General features: G+C 47.3%; 7 protein-coding genes across 7 annotated transcripts; 2 read left to right on the forward strand and 5 right to left on the reverse strand.

The window, feature by feature from the left end:
* The first annotated feature begins 6 nt into the window (after window positions 1-6).
* Window positions 7-2,587, forward strand: OGAPODRAFT_17318 (uncharacterized protein). Its single transcript, XM_018355037.1, has one exon. The coding sequence runs from the start codon at window positions 2,344-2,346 to the stop codon at window positions 2,533-2,535; it is 192 nt and encodes a 63-aa protein (XP_018208450.1). The 5' UTR covers window positions 7-2,343; the 3' UTR covers window positions 2,536-2,587.
* Window positions 2,588-2,632: 45 nt separating this feature from the next.
* OGAPODRAFT_77938 (uncharacterized protein) lies at window positions 2,633-4,348 on the reverse strand (the record flags this gene model as incomplete). The annotated part of the gene is made up of 1 exon (XM_018356397.1): window positions 2,633-4,348. One exon carries the CDS (start codon window positions 4,346-4,348, stop codon window positions 2,633-2,635), a length of 1,716 nt encoding a protein of 571 aa, XP_018208451.1.
* A 79-nt stretch (window positions 4,349-4,427) lies between these two features.
* On the reverse strand, window positions 4,428-5,523 carry OGAPODRAFT_95644 (uncharacterized protein; the record flags this gene model as incomplete). Its single annotated transcript, XM_018357781.1, has 1 exon — window positions 4,428-5,523. The coding sequence occupies one exon, from the start codon at window positions 5,521-5,523 to the stop codon at window positions 4,438-4,440; it is 1,086 nt and encodes a 361-aa protein (XP_018208452.1). The 3' UTR covers window positions 4,428-4,437.
* Window positions 5,524-7,562: 2,039 nt separating this feature from the next.
* On the forward strand, window positions 7,563-8,888 carry OGAPODRAFT_52296 (uncharacterized protein; the record flags this gene model as incomplete). Its single annotated transcript, XM_018355732.1, has 1 exon — window positions 7,563-8,888. One exon carries the CDS (start codon window positions 7,563-7,565, stop codon window positions 8,886-8,888), a length of 1,326 nt encoding a protein of 441 aa, XP_018208453.1.
* A 5-nt stretch (window positions 8,889-8,893) lies between these two features.
* OGAPODRAFT_95645 (uncharacterized protein) lies at window positions 8,894-10,468 on the reverse strand (the record flags this gene model as incomplete). The annotated part of the gene is made up of 1 exon (XM_018357782.1): window positions 8,894-10,468. The coding sequence occupies one exon, from the start codon at window positions 10,466-10,468 to the stop codon at window positions 8,894-8,896; it is 1,575 nt and encodes a 524-aa protein (XP_018208454.1).
* A 208-nt stretch (window positions 10,469-10,676) lies between these two features.
* Window positions 10,677-12,101, reverse strand: OGAPODRAFT_51848 (uncharacterized protein; the record flags this gene model as incomplete). Its single annotated transcript, XM_018355716.1, has 1 exon — window positions 10,677-12,101. The coding sequence occupies one exon, from the start codon at window positions 12,099-12,101 to the stop codon at window positions 10,677-10,679; it is 1,425 nt and encodes a 474-aa protein (XP_018208455.1).
* A 233-nt stretch (window positions 12,102-12,334) lies between these two features.
* On the reverse strand, window positions 12,335-16,246 carry OGAPODRAFT_102866 (uncharacterized protein; the record flags this gene model as incomplete). The annotated part of the gene is made up of 1 exon (XM_018353139.1): window positions 12,335-16,246. One exon carries the CDS (start codon window positions 16,244-16,246, stop codon window positions 12,335-12,337), a length of 3,912 nt encoding a protein of 1,303 aa, XP_018208456.1.
* Window positions 16,247-16,379: the final 133 nt, after the last annotated feature.

Raw genomic sequence — 16,379 nt, forward strand, 5'->3', positions numbered from 1 at the left:
CTTTTTATTCACTCACCAAGATGGACATCCTCTAGTGCGGCTCTCTCGATATGGTTGGGAACAAGCAGGTTTTGGGGCTTCCCGAGCTTGAGAGACAAGCAAAATGTTGGCACCAAAAGAATGCATTTGCAGGAAATTGCATTTCCCCATGCATAAATCAAGTTTTGTCAAGCTGCATTCCTATCCCGGTTCTGCAAACATTTATTGACTGAGATCAACTTCGAACAAAGATGATCTGCGTTTTGCAAAAATGGGGATATATCCCAGATTTCTGGCTGTACGTGATACATCTGCAATTCTCGGCGCTCTTGCCGGCCCACGATCCGGGCTTCACCAACCAATGTTGCGCCTACTGCACGCTTGACCAAAAGCAATTTTAGTTCCGAAATTAGGGTAGGTAGGTGGTCAGCTAAAAAATTTTAATTCTGTTTGCTCTCGGGACTGGCGTCATAGATTCTCATCTATGCAATCACGGAATTGGGAGGGGTACAACCAGCGAAATCACTAGGTTCACAAAATTCGAACACCAGTCACTGGGCAGCTCGATATTTTCTTGAAAATGTCAAGACAGAGTCCGAAGGTGCGGGATTTTGTTCTTTGAAGCTCGCGCGCATGAATTGCATACCTTGGTGTACGGTCAATCATGCAGGAAACTGTATAGGCAGCAGTTAAATTCGAGCACTGCGCAGCATGCATACAAAACTTTCAAGAGCCTGAAAGCACCAATCGGCTGAAATTCTGCAAATTTCAGTTATCGTCCATATGTACAATATTTGTTAATGCCACGAATTGGGGCTTCCAAGCCCGATTATTCTCTATAACCAGGCCCAACCTTGATCCTGTCCACTCCCGGATGTAAAAAACCCATTCTATTCTTCGTACGTCACACTCTGCCACAAGCCTCCCCATTCTCACAGACCTCGCAGTACAGTTTATGAACGTGCTTAGCTGGACCAGGATTTTCAAATCTGAGCTGTCCTCGCAGGTTTACGACGATCCCGATGCCATCGCTGCTGCAAAGCTCACCTGGGCAGCAATCTTAACAATCGCGTATTGCGCAGCGTGCCGCATCCCTATTTACGATGCGCCCACTGTGTGCCCCAATTGGAATCGCTCGCCGCATCGGGCAACTGGTTCTTCTGTGTTCACATATTTGGGCTTGCGTTCGTGATTGTAGTCTTAAAATTTGAGGCCTAAAGCAAAATGCTTTCAGTTTGTTTCAGTGCAGCAGATACTTTTTCCAGCCGATTGATTATGCGCGTTCAAGTTCCGCCTAGTAGCCGCGGCAGCCTATCCTACCCGAAAACCGGTAAGGAGCTGTTGCCGCTTCTGGCCGTCGCACTGACATCGCTCGTCACGGTCTTCACCAGAACGCTCAGCTCGTCGTGGTTGTTGTGAATTGTCTCTGCAAGCAGCAAATGGCACAGGTCGAGAAGTTGGTTCAAAGTTCTAATTTTAGCCAAGTCGTCGTGCGGGTTTTTTTTTTTCGATAGCGCCTTGGCGAGATTTCACTCGTGTACAGCCAGATCTCGTTCACGCTCACCAACGTGGACTTGACTTCGTGCAAAGGTTCGTCGGACAGTCAACTCGCCAAATCCAACCGGAGCTCGGCAGACGAGATCGTCTTGGGCAACACACTCGTCTGCAGCTTAGGGCCGCCCAATTTATTGGTTCAAAGATCTTTCTACTTGCTCTCGTTCTCTAGCACACGCTTGTACGCGTTCCTGAAACACCTGAGGTCACCTTCCTGCCCTTGTTGTCGAGACTAACGATGTTCTAGTTCAACCGCTGCTACTCCCTGCAAAGATCTGTTCTTCAGCCGTCTGACTGGAGGCACCGTATTGTGAAGGTCGGGAGCATCCGGAATCTACTTGTCAATGCGCTCTGTAAACAGGGCGTCGCCACAGAGAGCGTGCTCCTGTTTATACCTGCTATTTGCGCTGTCGCAGTTGTCTCTCGAGTGGTCCACCTTGTTTTGCCAGCACAACCCAAGCGAGCTCAATAGGTTCACCTCAGAGAACGGCACGACGGAGCACACCAGCGATTTCTGCCCCGCTTATTCGGCCATTTTGGTCTTTTAGAGGTCGTTCCGGCGGGCCACAGTACGAGGTCAACAAGCCCTTGTGCTGTCTTTACAGCGACCAAAGCAATCTACGGGACCAATCACGCACAACAAGGCGCTCTAGACCCTTAAATCTCAACGGACTGGCCCGATGCTCGGTCTTCTTGTACGCCAGCCGCTAGGCCTCCTGATATAGTTGTCTTTGCACAGTAGCAGGTTCTGCGCCATATCCAGACACACGTTCATTAAGTTATAAAAATCGGTCAAATGGGTGGTGGCAAATGGGTAGAAAGGTGGGTGTGGCCGGTCACGGCATTCATGGAATCGATCAGCGATTTATTGAGCATTTTGAAGAACAGGTTGCGCACGGAGTATTTTTCGAATCTAGAGAGCATGGCGTAGGATACCCGATGCTGTCGGCTAAGATTGTCTTTCGCGCCATGCTTGGGCTGAGTATTGTGTCATGGCGGTAGAAAAGAGTGTATTTGCCGCGTCGTACAAAGAAATCAACAAAATCAAATGAATAAAATTAAATAAAATAGAAAATAAAATAAATTGATAAATTGTTATCTATTTATTTTCAAGGCTGTTTTCTTCGATAAACCATGTGCTCGTTGTTGCCGCAATAGCTGTGATCACAATATAAATGAAGACAGCATGACAAGACGAGTCGTAAGCAGATATGACTGCATTGCGGGCGAATTCGGGACACTTTGTGTGGGCGTATATGGTGCTGTGCAGAGCCTTATCTACTATCTGAGCGAGTTTATCGGGAGAGTTGAACTCTGCGGGCACGTTGGTGAGGTTAGAGAAATTGTTGCGCAAATCACGGGATAGAAAGCCCTGCAGTATCGCAGAGGCAATCGACACGCCAATAGTTGATCCTGTAGATCTGAATCCGTATTGAATCGAAGTCACGAGAGCCTGCTCTTTGGCAGTGACAGAGGAAATCATGGCAATTAAGTCGACTGTAATCACGGCACCAGTACCTAATCTTGATGGCACCAGCACTGCATACTCAAAAAACGAGCTGCTTTCTGGCTTGAGCGTGTACACAAGCGTGCTTCCAAAAATTGCAAGAAGTCCGTACATGTGCATTGCGACTCGGTACTTTCCAGTCTTTTTAATTCTGTAACCGGCATATAGCGACCCCACGGAAATGGCCACTGCAGCTGGAAGTAGACGTATTCCGCTCTCCATGGATGTCATATTTTTCACTGAAAGCCAGTAGAATGGAACATAATAGATGATGGAAAACACGTTCATTGAAGTGAACCAGCAGTTCAATGAGGAGCTGAGGACTGTCCTGTTGGCCAGCAGTTGAACGGGAATAACGGGCTCAGTGGCCACTTTCAGCTCATAGAAGTAGAAAAGCGTCAGGAAGATGGAACCCGAGACCAGTAGACCCTTGAACTCCAGACTTGAATAGGCAAATTCCTTGCCCCCTGAGGAGGCAGCGTACATTAAAAGCAACAATGACGCCACGAGCATTGAGGAGCCTATAAAGTCCATCGTCTTCACCTTTTTCCAAACACCATGGCCCTCCAGTCCCCGGCCTGGCGAACCCTTTGGTAGCTCCAAAAACAAAAACACGAGCACTGCAGAAAGTAGGCAGATAGGCACTTGGATCAAGAATGCTGACCTCCAGCCAAAGTAGTGGTGAAAGAATCCAGCAACAACTCCGCCGCTTGCTGTTCCAAAGCCAAACGCTATATTCATGTAGCCCTGGTATAAACCTCTTTGACGAGTAGCGATCACGTCTGATAACGTGATTGTGGACAATGTGTTGAAGCCACCACCTCCTATACCGGTGATGAATCTTCCAAAGACAAGAACCCAAAATGAGCTCGTCACTCCACAGAGTAGACATCCAAAACCAAATAGCACAGTACAGATGATGGTGATGCTTCTGCGGCCAAAGATGTCGGATATTTTCCCAAATAGTGGCTGGAAGGCAGCACAGGCTAGCAAATAGCTCGTCGCGAGCCACGAAGAGTTTGTAAGCTGGTTCAAATCGCTAGATATCACACTCAGTAGAGTAGCAACAATGGTAGCGTCCAATGAGGACAAGAAAACATTGACAAAAAGGCAGCACAAAATAATTTTGAGATGAGAGGGTGATATTGCACCAGCTGGTTTCTGAAGCTCTACAGAGCCATATTGCCCAAAAGACGCTAACGATGACTCATCCGTGTTGATAACTTCAATATCTTTTGCCACTTCCCGAGCCACAATGGCAGCAGAACCTCCCGAAGGATCTTGCAAAAGCGGTGTTTCTTCCGGCATTGAAAAATAATTGATATGAATGAGACTTTTATTTCAGTCGTGAAAAATATCTCAGGTCCCGGCGAATAATTTCCGACCTTGTTAATTAGCTATATATTATATTTAACAATAGACTTGTATCCGCGGACAGCCTCATACAAATCTCCAGGCAGAATGTACTCCTCGGCACTATGGGCCACAAGAATGGAGCCTGGACCGTAGAGATACCGCTTGGCAGTCTTACCCTTGAAATACGGAATATCGGTGGCATAGGAGCATGCCACCAGTTCGAAGCCCGGAACGTCATAGTCCAAATATTGTGGCTCCAGCATTTGAACGATCGTGTAGTTAGAGTGAGAAGTGGAAAAGATCCTGTCCACAGTCCGATTAACTAGCTGAATGTCTTCTGCCACCCTTATGTATATTTCTGCCTTTGCGGACGGAGCAAGTAAATTGGCGGCTACCCCACCATGAAAAGTGCCAATGTTCACTGTAGTTGGGCCGAGCAGACTAGAATAAGGAAATTCCTGCTGCAGAAGATGCTCTATTCTGCCAAGCAGGTACTCAGCAGCGCTGAAACCCTGTTCCGGGTATCCTGAGTGACATGACACGCCCACAGCATTGACATCAAAACGAAAGTTTCCCTTGTGTCCAACGCTAAGTTTGTTATCTGTTGGCTCCCCAACAATGACGGCATTTGACCAGGAAGCATTGAGGCCGTTGACGGCAGTTAAAGACCCTATACCGTTATATTCTTCCCCCACAACAAACAAGAGAGCCAAGTCACCTTCACGAATAACTTTCTCATCCCAAAGCTCCAAAAAAGCAAACACCTGAGATGCAACACTTCCTTTGGCATCGCAGGCTCCACGCACATGTATTTCGTCTCCTTCAAGATGATATGGTATCTTTCCAGCAGGATTAGTGTCTATATGAGAGGTCAGCAATACCTTACTATTCCTTTGGTCTCCTAAATAAGCATAAACGTTCTCACGTCCTTCTTCGACGAGCTGCAACTCAACGGTCAGCCCCCGGGCAGAAAGATAGTCAGCGAGATAGTGCACCACTTCGTATTCGTTCCCAAACTCAGAGTCAATCTGTGTGATCGCCTTATGGAATTCAATCAACGACATCTCCCTCAAAGGGACTTGCATGGCAACGGCAGCCAGTACGTACAAGAAGAAAGCCCAAAACATCGCTAGCTAACTTTTTTCTTCTCGCCGGATTTTATTTACCGGGACTCTATCTCAAATATTTCCATTTTCATTTATCGTATGGAAAGAAGACGAGCTACGGTGACTTGTTTGAAATGTCGCTCAAAGAAGATCAAGTGCGATGTCAGTGTCTTACACCCTTGCTCCTCATGTAGAAAGCATGGATTTGAGTGCATCAAGTTTGAAAAAGACAGACGGAAAGAGAGACACGATAGTAAATATATTGAGTCGCTCGAGGAGGAGGTCAAGTTGCAGAAAGACGTCCTTGCGCAACTTCAAAGGCACAGTGCGGAAATTGCACGACTACTTTCTGAGAGCACAACAGCACTGAGCACTGTTTCGAAGCCGACAGAAGACAAGGAAGACAGAAATGCGTTGTATCCTTGGACAGAGTCGTTTCCGCAGTACAAAAATCAGTCACTCGCCGTTTACGGGCCCACAAGTATTTTTGATAGCGTCTCGATCCCAAACTCAGAGATGGACGAAGTCGATCAGCTGAAGCACCTCAATTCCAATTCTGAGATTTTGGAATGCATCAAACTGTTTTTCAGATGGCTTTATCCCGATATGCATTATTTTCTTTATCGGGAGGCCTTTCTTTTGGACTTTTTTCATCCAAAGATCGACTTTTCATATTGTTCGAAAGAGCTGGTCTTTTCGATATGCTCCATCGGCTCACTGCTTTCTGATAATGAGCAAATAAGGCAGAAATCGAAAACTTTTTACGAAAGAGCACGCCAGAGTCTACTCAATAAAATTGATCACCCTACAATTACTTCTCTGCAAAGCTTTCTAATTTTGGGATTATACGATATCTATAACGGATGCAACAACGGAGGTTGGATGCTCACAGGCATTGGGTTACGTATGGGTTTCAATCTGGGTTTCCAGCTCAGTCCAAAAAGCTATCATCCAGAAGCCAACGAAGAAGTCAACGAAACCAATATCGGTATTCGCAGCCGTGTTCTCTGGGGCTCCTATGTGGTGGACCACTTCATCAGTCTTATTTTAGGTCGTCCTAGTGTTCTCAAAATGAGCCAGGCTACAATGGAAGAGTCCAACACCATGCCCGACCTGTACTGGATCAAGGAGTTTACTTATACCGATCCGCAGAAGGTCGGTGAAACACCAAAACGCATTGATATAGCCAACCCTTTGAAAGCTACAATTGATCTTATAAACATCACAGAAGGAATGTTGCATGACATGTTCACTGGCACGGGTCTAAAAGAGCAATCGTTTGTACTGTCAGAAAAACTAGCACTTCTTCAAAAATATAATCAGCAGCTAGTCCACTGGAAAGAGAATTTGCCATCGGAAATCAGTTGGCGTACCAAGGACTTACTTGAAGAGGGCACAGATCCAACAAAAATGGCACTTAGATATTACTATTATATTGTCGTTCTCTGTCTCAATAGACCCTTTATCAGACATCGAGAAAAATGTCCACAATCAGTTTCCGTCTGCAAATCCACCATCAATGATCTCTATATGACTGTCATGACATTTACAGGGCTGCATGGATATAATCGGTGCTCAATCCTGATTATCTATTCCTCTATTTTATCCGTCTCGGTTATTTTGCTATCATCGGGCAAGAACGTTGCCAAATATCTGGAAGAGAACCCTGGAGCTGAATCTCAATTTTTTGACTTCATGGACGTTCTTCGCAAAGCTGGCAAGACCTGGAAGTTGGCGGAGAAATCTTACACCATGATACGGTCGAGATTACTTAATGATTATGGCTACGACTTTGATCTCGGCTATGCGGCGCATATCCAAACCTCGCTTCCCCAACCAATGCCCATGAGCCAAACTCCCCGTGACCCAAACCCGCTCGATAGTACTTTTGGTGGTCCACCACTATATATGACCTCCGAAGATATTGATATTTGGGGTTCATTGTTTCCCGATTACGATCTCGAGGAACCATTGGACCCGCTTATCAAAAAATAATTTCGGATTTTGATAGCCGTTGCATAAACTATAAAAAGCTGATTTTTGCAAAAAGGTGCGCAGCGATGACCGTCGGAAGCAAAATAGAACCCTCTGATTTTTGGGATAAGGCCGACAGTTGCCTTCTCAAGTACGGCGGCGAGTTTGTGAAAGAGATCATAGTTGGCTCAAAAGGCCTGTATGTGTACACAAATGAAGGCAGAAAGATCCTTGATTTTACCTCAGGCCAAATGTCGTGCTTGATCGGCCATTGCAATAGCGAGATCTCGGACGTTATTACTTACTACGCCAAGAATCTGGATCATATCTTTTCCGGCATGCTATCTCCACCAGTTGTGGATCTTGCTTCCAAATTGGTCTCTCTGACGCCTGACGGACTGGACAAGGCCATTTTTCTTAGCACCGGAGCAGAGTCCAACGAGTGCGCCATCAAACTAGCCAAAACTTACACTCAAAAGTTCGAAATTGTTGGCCTTTCGCTTTCGTGGCATGGCATGACCGGAAATGCTGGATCCTGCACCTACCAATCAGGAAGAATCGGCCATGGCCCAACCGTGCCAGGCCAGCTGATCCTCCCAGCTCCAAACGAGTACCGCTCGATTTTTAGACATCCAGACGGTTCCTACGATTGGAAGACAGAAATGCTGTATGGGTGGTCTCTTGTTGATTCTGCCTCTGTTGGATCTCTTGCTGCTGTGATTTTGGAGCCTGTGTTGTCTTCTGGTGGAATGCTCGTTCTTCCAGATGGCTATTTGAAGGAAATGAAGTTACAGTGCGAGAAGCGTGGAATGTTGCTCATTGTTGACGAAGCGCAGACAGGAATCGGCCGTGCAGGATCCATGTTTTCGTGTATTGATTCCGGTGTTGTCCCCGACATTTTGACCTTGAGCAAGACTCTTGGAAACGGGCTACCTTTATCAGCTGTGATGACTTCGAACGAGATAGCCAAGGTGACTGAGGAGCGAGGATTTCTGTTCTACACCACTCACGTAAACGACCCGATTCCTGCCGCAGTTGGGTCAAAAGTGTTGGATATCGTGCTGAGAGAGAATTTAGTGCAAAATTCTATTGAACGCGGTGAACAGTTCAGAAACGGACTACGAAGCTTGGCTAAAACATATCCTTGGATCGGGGATGTCAGGGGAAAAGGTCTTATGTGCGGAATGGAGCTGGTTAAGGACCGCAAATCAAAAGAGCCTTATCCCGAACTTGCTTCAAAATTAGCAACCAAAATGATGGACCTTGGGCTGTCTGCTAATCTGATTGCAGTCAAATCTTTTGGCACCACTTTCAGAATGGCTCCACCTATTTCTATCTCCAAGAAAGAGATGGATGAAGGGCTGGCTATAATAAAGAGTGCATTTGAGGCTGTTGTGGCCGAAGGTATATAATTCTATCAATCGTCGATCTCATCTACACTCTGGATGTACTGAAAGTAGAACACTATGATCTGCAGATGACTGTCGAATTTGATCCATTCGTTCACCCCGTGGGCAGAGGTCTCGACACTAGTATACTCTCCGGGTCTATACCGATAGATGTGATCAGAAAGGTTCCAGTAGTATTTTGTATCTGTGTTTCCCGGAGCAATACCTGGAGACACAATTATAGGGTTGTGGGCATTCGGGCCTTGATATTTGTCTGGCCAAACGAGCTCCTCATACACGTGTTTAATGTTTCCGGCAAATATTTTCCAATGGTTGTCGTTTACGGGAGTCAAAGGAGCAACATCGAAATACTCGTCAGTGTGAACCAGAAAGTCACCTTGAGGTGTTTGAGGAAATATTTCAACGACTGGCTCGTTTTTCAGCTGGTAGCTCAGGCCAAGACCGTACTTTTCAGCAACATTTTTAACGTTCCGGAGATACTTTTCTAGTGCTGAGTGGATGGATTCCTCAATGGCAACTCGCGAATTGATGGTCAACTGGACGAACTCCGGCAGCGCATTAGACTTTGCTCCTCCATGAATCACATCTAGTGCTTGCGATGTCTTAATATAGTATTTCAGCCACCGACTTGATTCGAGGTACTCTCTGACCTTTTTATTTGACAACGCACTAGTTTGGCTCTGGAGAATATTTTTCTTCAGCTCTTTGTCAATGGTAGCAGAATTTTCGGCTAGACAAACATATTGGTAGTATGTGGGGTTCTGTGGCGTGAAGTAAGACGGAAATGGGTCATTTTCAATTTGTATCATGAGATCTGCCATGATTCCCAATGAGGTGTGGTCAGGAGGCACAGAAGAATGGCCACCTGGGGTGCTTAGGTCAATCCACAGATTCAGAAAGCCTTTCTCTCCTGTTCCAGGAACAGCCATGGTGGTCCCGTCGAGTGTGGTTAAAGAAACACCTCCTTCATCGCAAATTGCATACATAGACTTAGAACCAAATTCCTGTTCCAGCCATTGGGCGTTCCTATTACGCACACCACTCACTTCCTCGTCGAAACCAAACGAAAATACGACAGTGCGACGAGGAATAAAACCCACTTTCATAAGCTCTTCGGCAGCCTCAAAGTAGCCAATGACCAGGTTCTTGCAATCTGAAGATCCCCGGCCAAAAAGATGCGTGCCGTTGTAATGTGCCTCAAAAGGTGGATAAGTCCACAAGGGGAGGGTCGACTCCGGCACTGGGCTGGTGTCTTGGTGGCCCATTAAAAGAAGTGGCTTAAGGGTCGTGTTTGTACCTCTCCAAATGTAGACAAGACCATGATAGTTGACCTTATGAAGCTCCGTGTTCTGATAGAATAAAGGAAAAGTCGACCTTAGGTAACTTTCAAAAATATCAAACTTTGACCAGTATTCAGGGTCATCCTCTACAGTAGCCGGGTCATCGTCGTGGGTTTCTGTTTTTATGCGAATGGCTTTTTGCAGCTTGATAAGAGATTGGTTGCGGAACTCAAGGTCATGTAAAATGGTGTCTATAACCTGACTGTTGGCGAGATAGGTCGAGGGTCTATGAGGTTCGACCATGGGACATTGAGGTATGTAGTCTACTGCTTGATTAGCTGAGTAAATTGTATAGAGTGCAAGAAGACCACCCACAAAGCACGTGGCCCACAAACTGACATAGGTCTGAAAACTCATAACCTAAATCTGTTGAAACTATTCATATTTATTTAAATTATATCGGATATCTAAAACCGAAAAAAGCACCCGATTCGGCAATCCCGAAGATAAGCTAGAGGGTGTATCTGAAAAAAATGTTCTCCTTGTCGGTCAAGTCCGAGAACTCGATATTCTCTGGAGCCAGCTCGGGCCGTGCCTCCTCCATGCGGTCACGCCTTATGTTTTCTGCCCTGCAAAGAAGGTAAACTCCCAAAATACAGAAGGATGCGACAGCCAGGCACACAACTATAGCGATCTTTGCTGGCACATAGTGAGGAGCATCTGAAGCGCGGTAGGTCTGGGGACCAATAAGATTGCCAACACAGTATCCAATCAGATAAATACCAGTGACAGTGATCTTCTTCGTGTGGCCCGGGGTGTTGCTAGCGAAATAAGAGAAACATCCAATAGGCCCAATTTGCATCAAGTTCAGCAGATAGTAACCAGCGAGCTTTGCGTGCGTTGCTTCACAGAAAGCAAGCATACAGGCAAACGGAAGGCATACCACAATAACTATACTGGTGGTCAGCAGCCGTGGCCAGTTGTATCTTTGGATCAGATACGCGATAATAGGAAGTCCGATAAATTCCACCACTCCCTGAGGACATCCGTAGAGTAGTGCGTCAGTAGCGGAGTATCCAAGGTCAGAGTTCAACAATATTGATCCAAAAGAGCTGATTCCTCCATTCGGAATGTTGAACGACACGGCGTAGAAAAAGAAGAGCCAGGTTTTCACGTCCAGCAGGGCCTCGATGCACTGGTATCTTTTGAACTTTTTGTTTCCAAAACCTTGGAAGTTCTCTCTCAGTCTCTCCACCACAAGCAGTTTCTCTTCTTTGGACAAGAACCATGCTTTTCCAGGAGTGTTTGGAATATGAACAAAAACGATGATTCCAGTCGTCAACGATATTAGCCCCACGACAATAAACAAGATTTTCCAAGGCTCGATCGAAAACTGGTCTGCTCGAATAGCGATACCGTAAGACATCAAAGATCCAAAGAACACCCCAAACCCGGCGGTACTGAGCCAAAAGGACACTCTCAAAAACGCCTCTTTTTTGCGGTAGTACTGAGACGTCAGAATAGTGGTGAAGACAGAGGCAGATGCTTCCGAGCAGCCCAGAAGTGTTCTTAAAAATATGAATGCTGCGTAGCTCTGATTCGAAGCTTGTAGGCAAATGATGACAGCCCATGAGAACATATATATGCTAAATGTTCTTGAAAGAGGAAATCTTTGGAGCGTGTAACCGGCAATCGGCTGGAAACATAGGTATCCCAAGTAGAAAGCTGAGGAGGTCCATGCGTATTGGTTACCAACCATGTTCATGTCAGTTTTGATTCCCATAACTGCCGCATAACCATTGCAGGCCTTGTCAATGTAGAACAAGGAGTATAGAAAGGAGACCAACGGCATCAAGAAAAAGTCGAGTTTTCGAAGAAGAGCATCATTGGTCTTCTTGTCGAGAGTCACCTCCTTGGACTCCTTGGCCAGCGCCATGGCCTGATCCACGTCTGCCCACTCGCGGTTCTCCAGGCTGCTCACCTCGTCCAGATTTTGCGTAGCTGTTTCTTTTTCGGACATTAAAATTCAGTGAAAGATTGCACGTCGTGCTCGATTTAAATATTTGATCTACATTAGTCTCGTAGAATTTCTTATCTCGGAAGTTGATAACCGGAGATCTCGCGAGAGATAAATGAAATGGTCCAATTTTTAAAGCTTTATCTAAAATCTTACTGAGAGGTGTTTGCGGCCTCAACAATGTTTGAGAGCGTGCCTCCAGCTAGTGGGGCTCTTGGCAACTCGTGCCCGGTCTTCATCACGACTTTTTCTCTCTCTTTCGGGTCGCCGTAACCACCTCCTCCTGGAGTGAGAATCGCGATATACATACCTTTCTGGAGCACGACATCTGCGAAGGCTCCAATACCAAACCACTGGACTGACCCATCCTTCATCTGCTTACCAATCTTATTGATACCGCGAGCACCACAGCATCCGCCAGCCATACCATAGGGAGATGTAGAACGCCTGAACGAGGAGATCGACGCTTCCACTTTCGTGGTGAATTGAATAATCCGCTGCAATCCGTCACCTCCCTTCCATTTACCGTCTCCACCAGTTCCTTTACGGATGCTCCAGTCCCATAAAATACACGGATACCGTTTTTCAAGCACCTCAGGATCTGTGATTTTCGTGTTTGTCATGTGACACTGAGTGCCCGAAAATCCGTCCGCTCCTTCTGTTGCACCGCTGCCGGCGCCGATAGTCTCAACCATACCGAAACCTTTAACAAGCTGGCCGTTTTCCAAGCCTCCAACACCAAAATGCAGGGCGTTCATCGATCCAGGCCCGCTACCCACCACCTGGTAGGCCTTAAAAATGGTCTCGGTTAGAATTTGAGAGCCACTGCCGTTTCCGGAGCTCACAGCCGCTTCCTTGGACGGGTTCAGCAACGTGCCTTCTGGCACAATAATCTCGATCGGGACAAGACAACCTTCGTTGAGAGGGATGTCCGAGTTGATGATACACCGTAGCCCGTAGATGACGCAGGCGTGTGTCACTGCAATCGGCGAGTTTTGCGGGCTGTACACCTGCTCTGTTGTGCCAGTAAAGTCGTAAACAGCAGAGCCGTCCTCTTCGTTGATATCTATCGTCACGACAATTTTAGAGCCAGTGTCGAGCACCTCTTCAGCGCGCAGCGGCAGCTTTCCGCGGTGCGTTTTGGCAAGTTTCTTGAGGGCTGCACGCACGGCCATTTCAGCCGTCTTCTTGACGTTTCGCATGTAGAACAACACTGTCTCGACGCCGTACTCCTTAAATAGATCCACCAACAAATTGACACCACGCTGGTTTGCGGCAATCTGCGCCTTGAGATCAGAAACGTTGTCTTCGAGCTTTCTGGTTGGTGAGCAGCCAGGAGCCTCTGCAGGCACTTCGATGAAGTACTTGTGTAGGCCTTCGTAATCAAATTGACCCTTGGAAACAATCTTCCATGCCTCGAACTGCGCACCTTCCTCGGCCAGACTGGTAGCCATGGTAGAGCCAGAACCAGGAGTGAGTCCACCTATTTCTGCGTGGTGTGCTCTGGAGGCTGTGAAGAACCGGATCTTCCCGTCGATGAAGACTGGAGAGATAATCGTGATATCAGGCAGGTGTGTTCCGCCTGCCACGGGGTGGTTGGTAGCAAGAACGTCGCCCTCGTGGATATTGTCTTTCCAGTACTCAATGGCGTACTTAATGGAGAAACTCATGGACCCTAGATGGACAGGAACGTGAGGCGCATTAGCCGTGAGGTTTCCGTCCTCGTCAAACAGCGCACATGAAAAGTCCATGCGCTCCTTAATGTTGGCCGAAACAGAAATTTTTTGCAACGTCCTGCCCATATCCTCAGCAATGAACATGAACCTGTTGGAAAAGACGGAAAGCAAAATTGGATCGACATGGTCCAAGGAAATCTCGTCCTGCGTTTTCTCGTTGTCCACGTCGATAATGATGTGTCTAGGTAAATTGATGGCTCTTGCACCCGGTGTGACCAGAATAGTCTGAGTTTCGTCCAATATCATTGCAGGTCCGGCTATGATATCGCCCATGCTGAGGTCTTTCATGAAGTACACCTTGGACATCATTTTCCCTTCATCAAAAGCGATTTCCTGCTGGCTCACCTCGACGCCACTTTTGACAGGCTGCTGTGCAACCGTTTCCAAGTCCTTATACGGCGACCGCTCCACCACCTTGGATAAGGCCCCAGTGCCCCTGACCCGCAAGTCATGCACAATCACGTCTCTTTCATCGTCCACGAACGTGAACTGTCTGAGATGCGATTCCCTGAAGGATGTGAAGAAATCCTTCTCTGCGTCCTGATTGATCATCAGCTTTGTTTCTGAACCATGGTAGCCCATGTTAAAGAAGACCTCAAAACGAATATCGGACTCCCTCAGTCCTTGAGATAGAAGTTTCTGCTTGGCTTCCTCTTTCAGGATTTCGCATTTTTCCAACAGCTCCGGAACAGCATCCTCCTTGTAGACGGCACTGGATGGGATCTGTTTCTCCACCACGGTGTCGGCCAAAGCTATGCCGTACGCCGAGAGAATAGACGAGTACTTGTGGATGACAACACGCTTAATCTTCAGAATCTCGGCCATTGGCGCCGCATGCTGCCCGCCGGCTCCACCAAAGGAAGCAAGATTGTGTCTCGTGATGTCGTAGCCCTTGGACTCGGTAAGCGTCCTGATCAGCTTTGCCATGTTGTAGTTGGCAACTGTTAGAAAGCCAAGAGCAACCTCCTCGACCGTCTTTGGTGAGCCTGGATTGTCCTTGTTGATGAGATCTGTAAGCTCTCTGAATTTTTTCCTCGAAATCTCCACGTCCAGCGGCTCGTTTGCGTCAGGCCCAAATATTTTCGGAAACTGCTCAGGAACAATCCGGCCAGTCACCAGGTTAGCATCGGTGACCGTGAGAGGACCGCCTTTACGGTAGCATGCAGGGCCGGGATGCGATCCAGCGGATTCGGGGCCCACAACGAAAATGCCGTTTTTATAGAATAGAATAGAGCCTCCGCCGGCAGCAACAGTGTTAATATCCAGCTGCGGCACGGTAATGTTGATTCCTGCCGTGTTGGTCTCAAAAACGTGCTCGTACTGGCCAGCATAACGCGACACGTCAGTGGACGTTCCGCCCATGTCGAAGCCGATGATGGGGACGCCATAGTCGGCGTCGTAACATGTTTCTGCCTCGCCCACAACGCCGCCAGCAGGGCCAGACAGCAACGCCTTGAGGCCGGTAAAGTGTTCTGCCGTGCACATACCGCCGTCCGACTGCATGAATTCGATTCTCGTGTGCTTTTCAAAGCCAGGCTTGAATCCTTTCAGCAGTCCGTGGATATACTCCTTCACCACAGGCGTCAAGTACGCATCGAGCACGGCAGACTGTGCGCGTGGCACTGCCTTGATCATAGGGATGATCTCGTGGGACGTGGTGATGAACTCGAAGCCCAGCTCGATAGCCAGCTCTTTCAGTTTTTTTTCATGGTCCTGGAAATTGTAGCCGTGAATCAGACAAATAGCCACGGACTTGAACCCGTTGGATCTGAGCCGAATCAGCTCGCGTTTGGCAGCATCAAGATCTATAGGCTTCAGGATCTCAAACACCTCCTTGGTAGTGCCCTCAACGAATTTTTTGCCATCAAGCAGCTCTCTGCAATCGTTCATTTGCGGATCTTCGGTATACGCAGGCATTGTGACTCTCTCGTCGATCTCAACGACCTCTTCGTACAGCACGCCCGGTTTGACAATTTTGAGCGCAAACAGGTCGGGTCTGCTCTGGTCGCCGATGCGCAGAAGATCCTTGAAGCCCTTGGTGGTGATAAAGGCACACTTGGCTCCTTTTCTTTCGAGAAGAGCGTTTGTTGCAACGGTGGTTCCCAGACGGATGCTGCTGACGATTGAAGTATCCAGCGGCTCGCCACGGGGAATTTTCTTTCCCTGGACATGTTCCAGAATTTTACGGATTCCTTCAATGTTGGCGTCCTCGTAGTTGGCAGGGTCAACAGAAAGCAGCTTAAAGACGTAGTCTTGCTGGCCCGGAATGATAGCCAGGAAGTCGGTAAAAGTTCCGCCACGGTCAATGGCAATTTTAATGTCAGACATGAGGATTTGACTGATACAGAGGTTGGGGATGGGTATTTATCTTTGAGCCTGATGCGCCATTTTAGGCAACTCCGCTTCCACTGATAGATACGCAAAAAAATAGATAATAGATTAAATAAAGGTAGAAATTTTA

This window comes from Ogataea polymorpha (assembly GCF_001664045.1).
Source record: "Ogataea polymorpha strain NCYC 495 leu1.1 chromosome Unknown OGAPOscaffold_7, whole genome shotgun sequence".
Taxonomy (NCBI): Eukaryota; Fungi; Ascomycota; class Pichiomycetes; order Pichiales; family Pichiaceae; genus Ogataea; species Ogataea polymorpha.

Bases quoted from the DNA above. Each gene is read 5' to 3' on its own strand.
- OGAPODRAFT_17318 (XM_018355037.1), top strand. From the start codon at position 2,344: ATGGGTAGAAAGGTGGGTGTGGCCGGTCACGGCATTCATGGAATCGAT.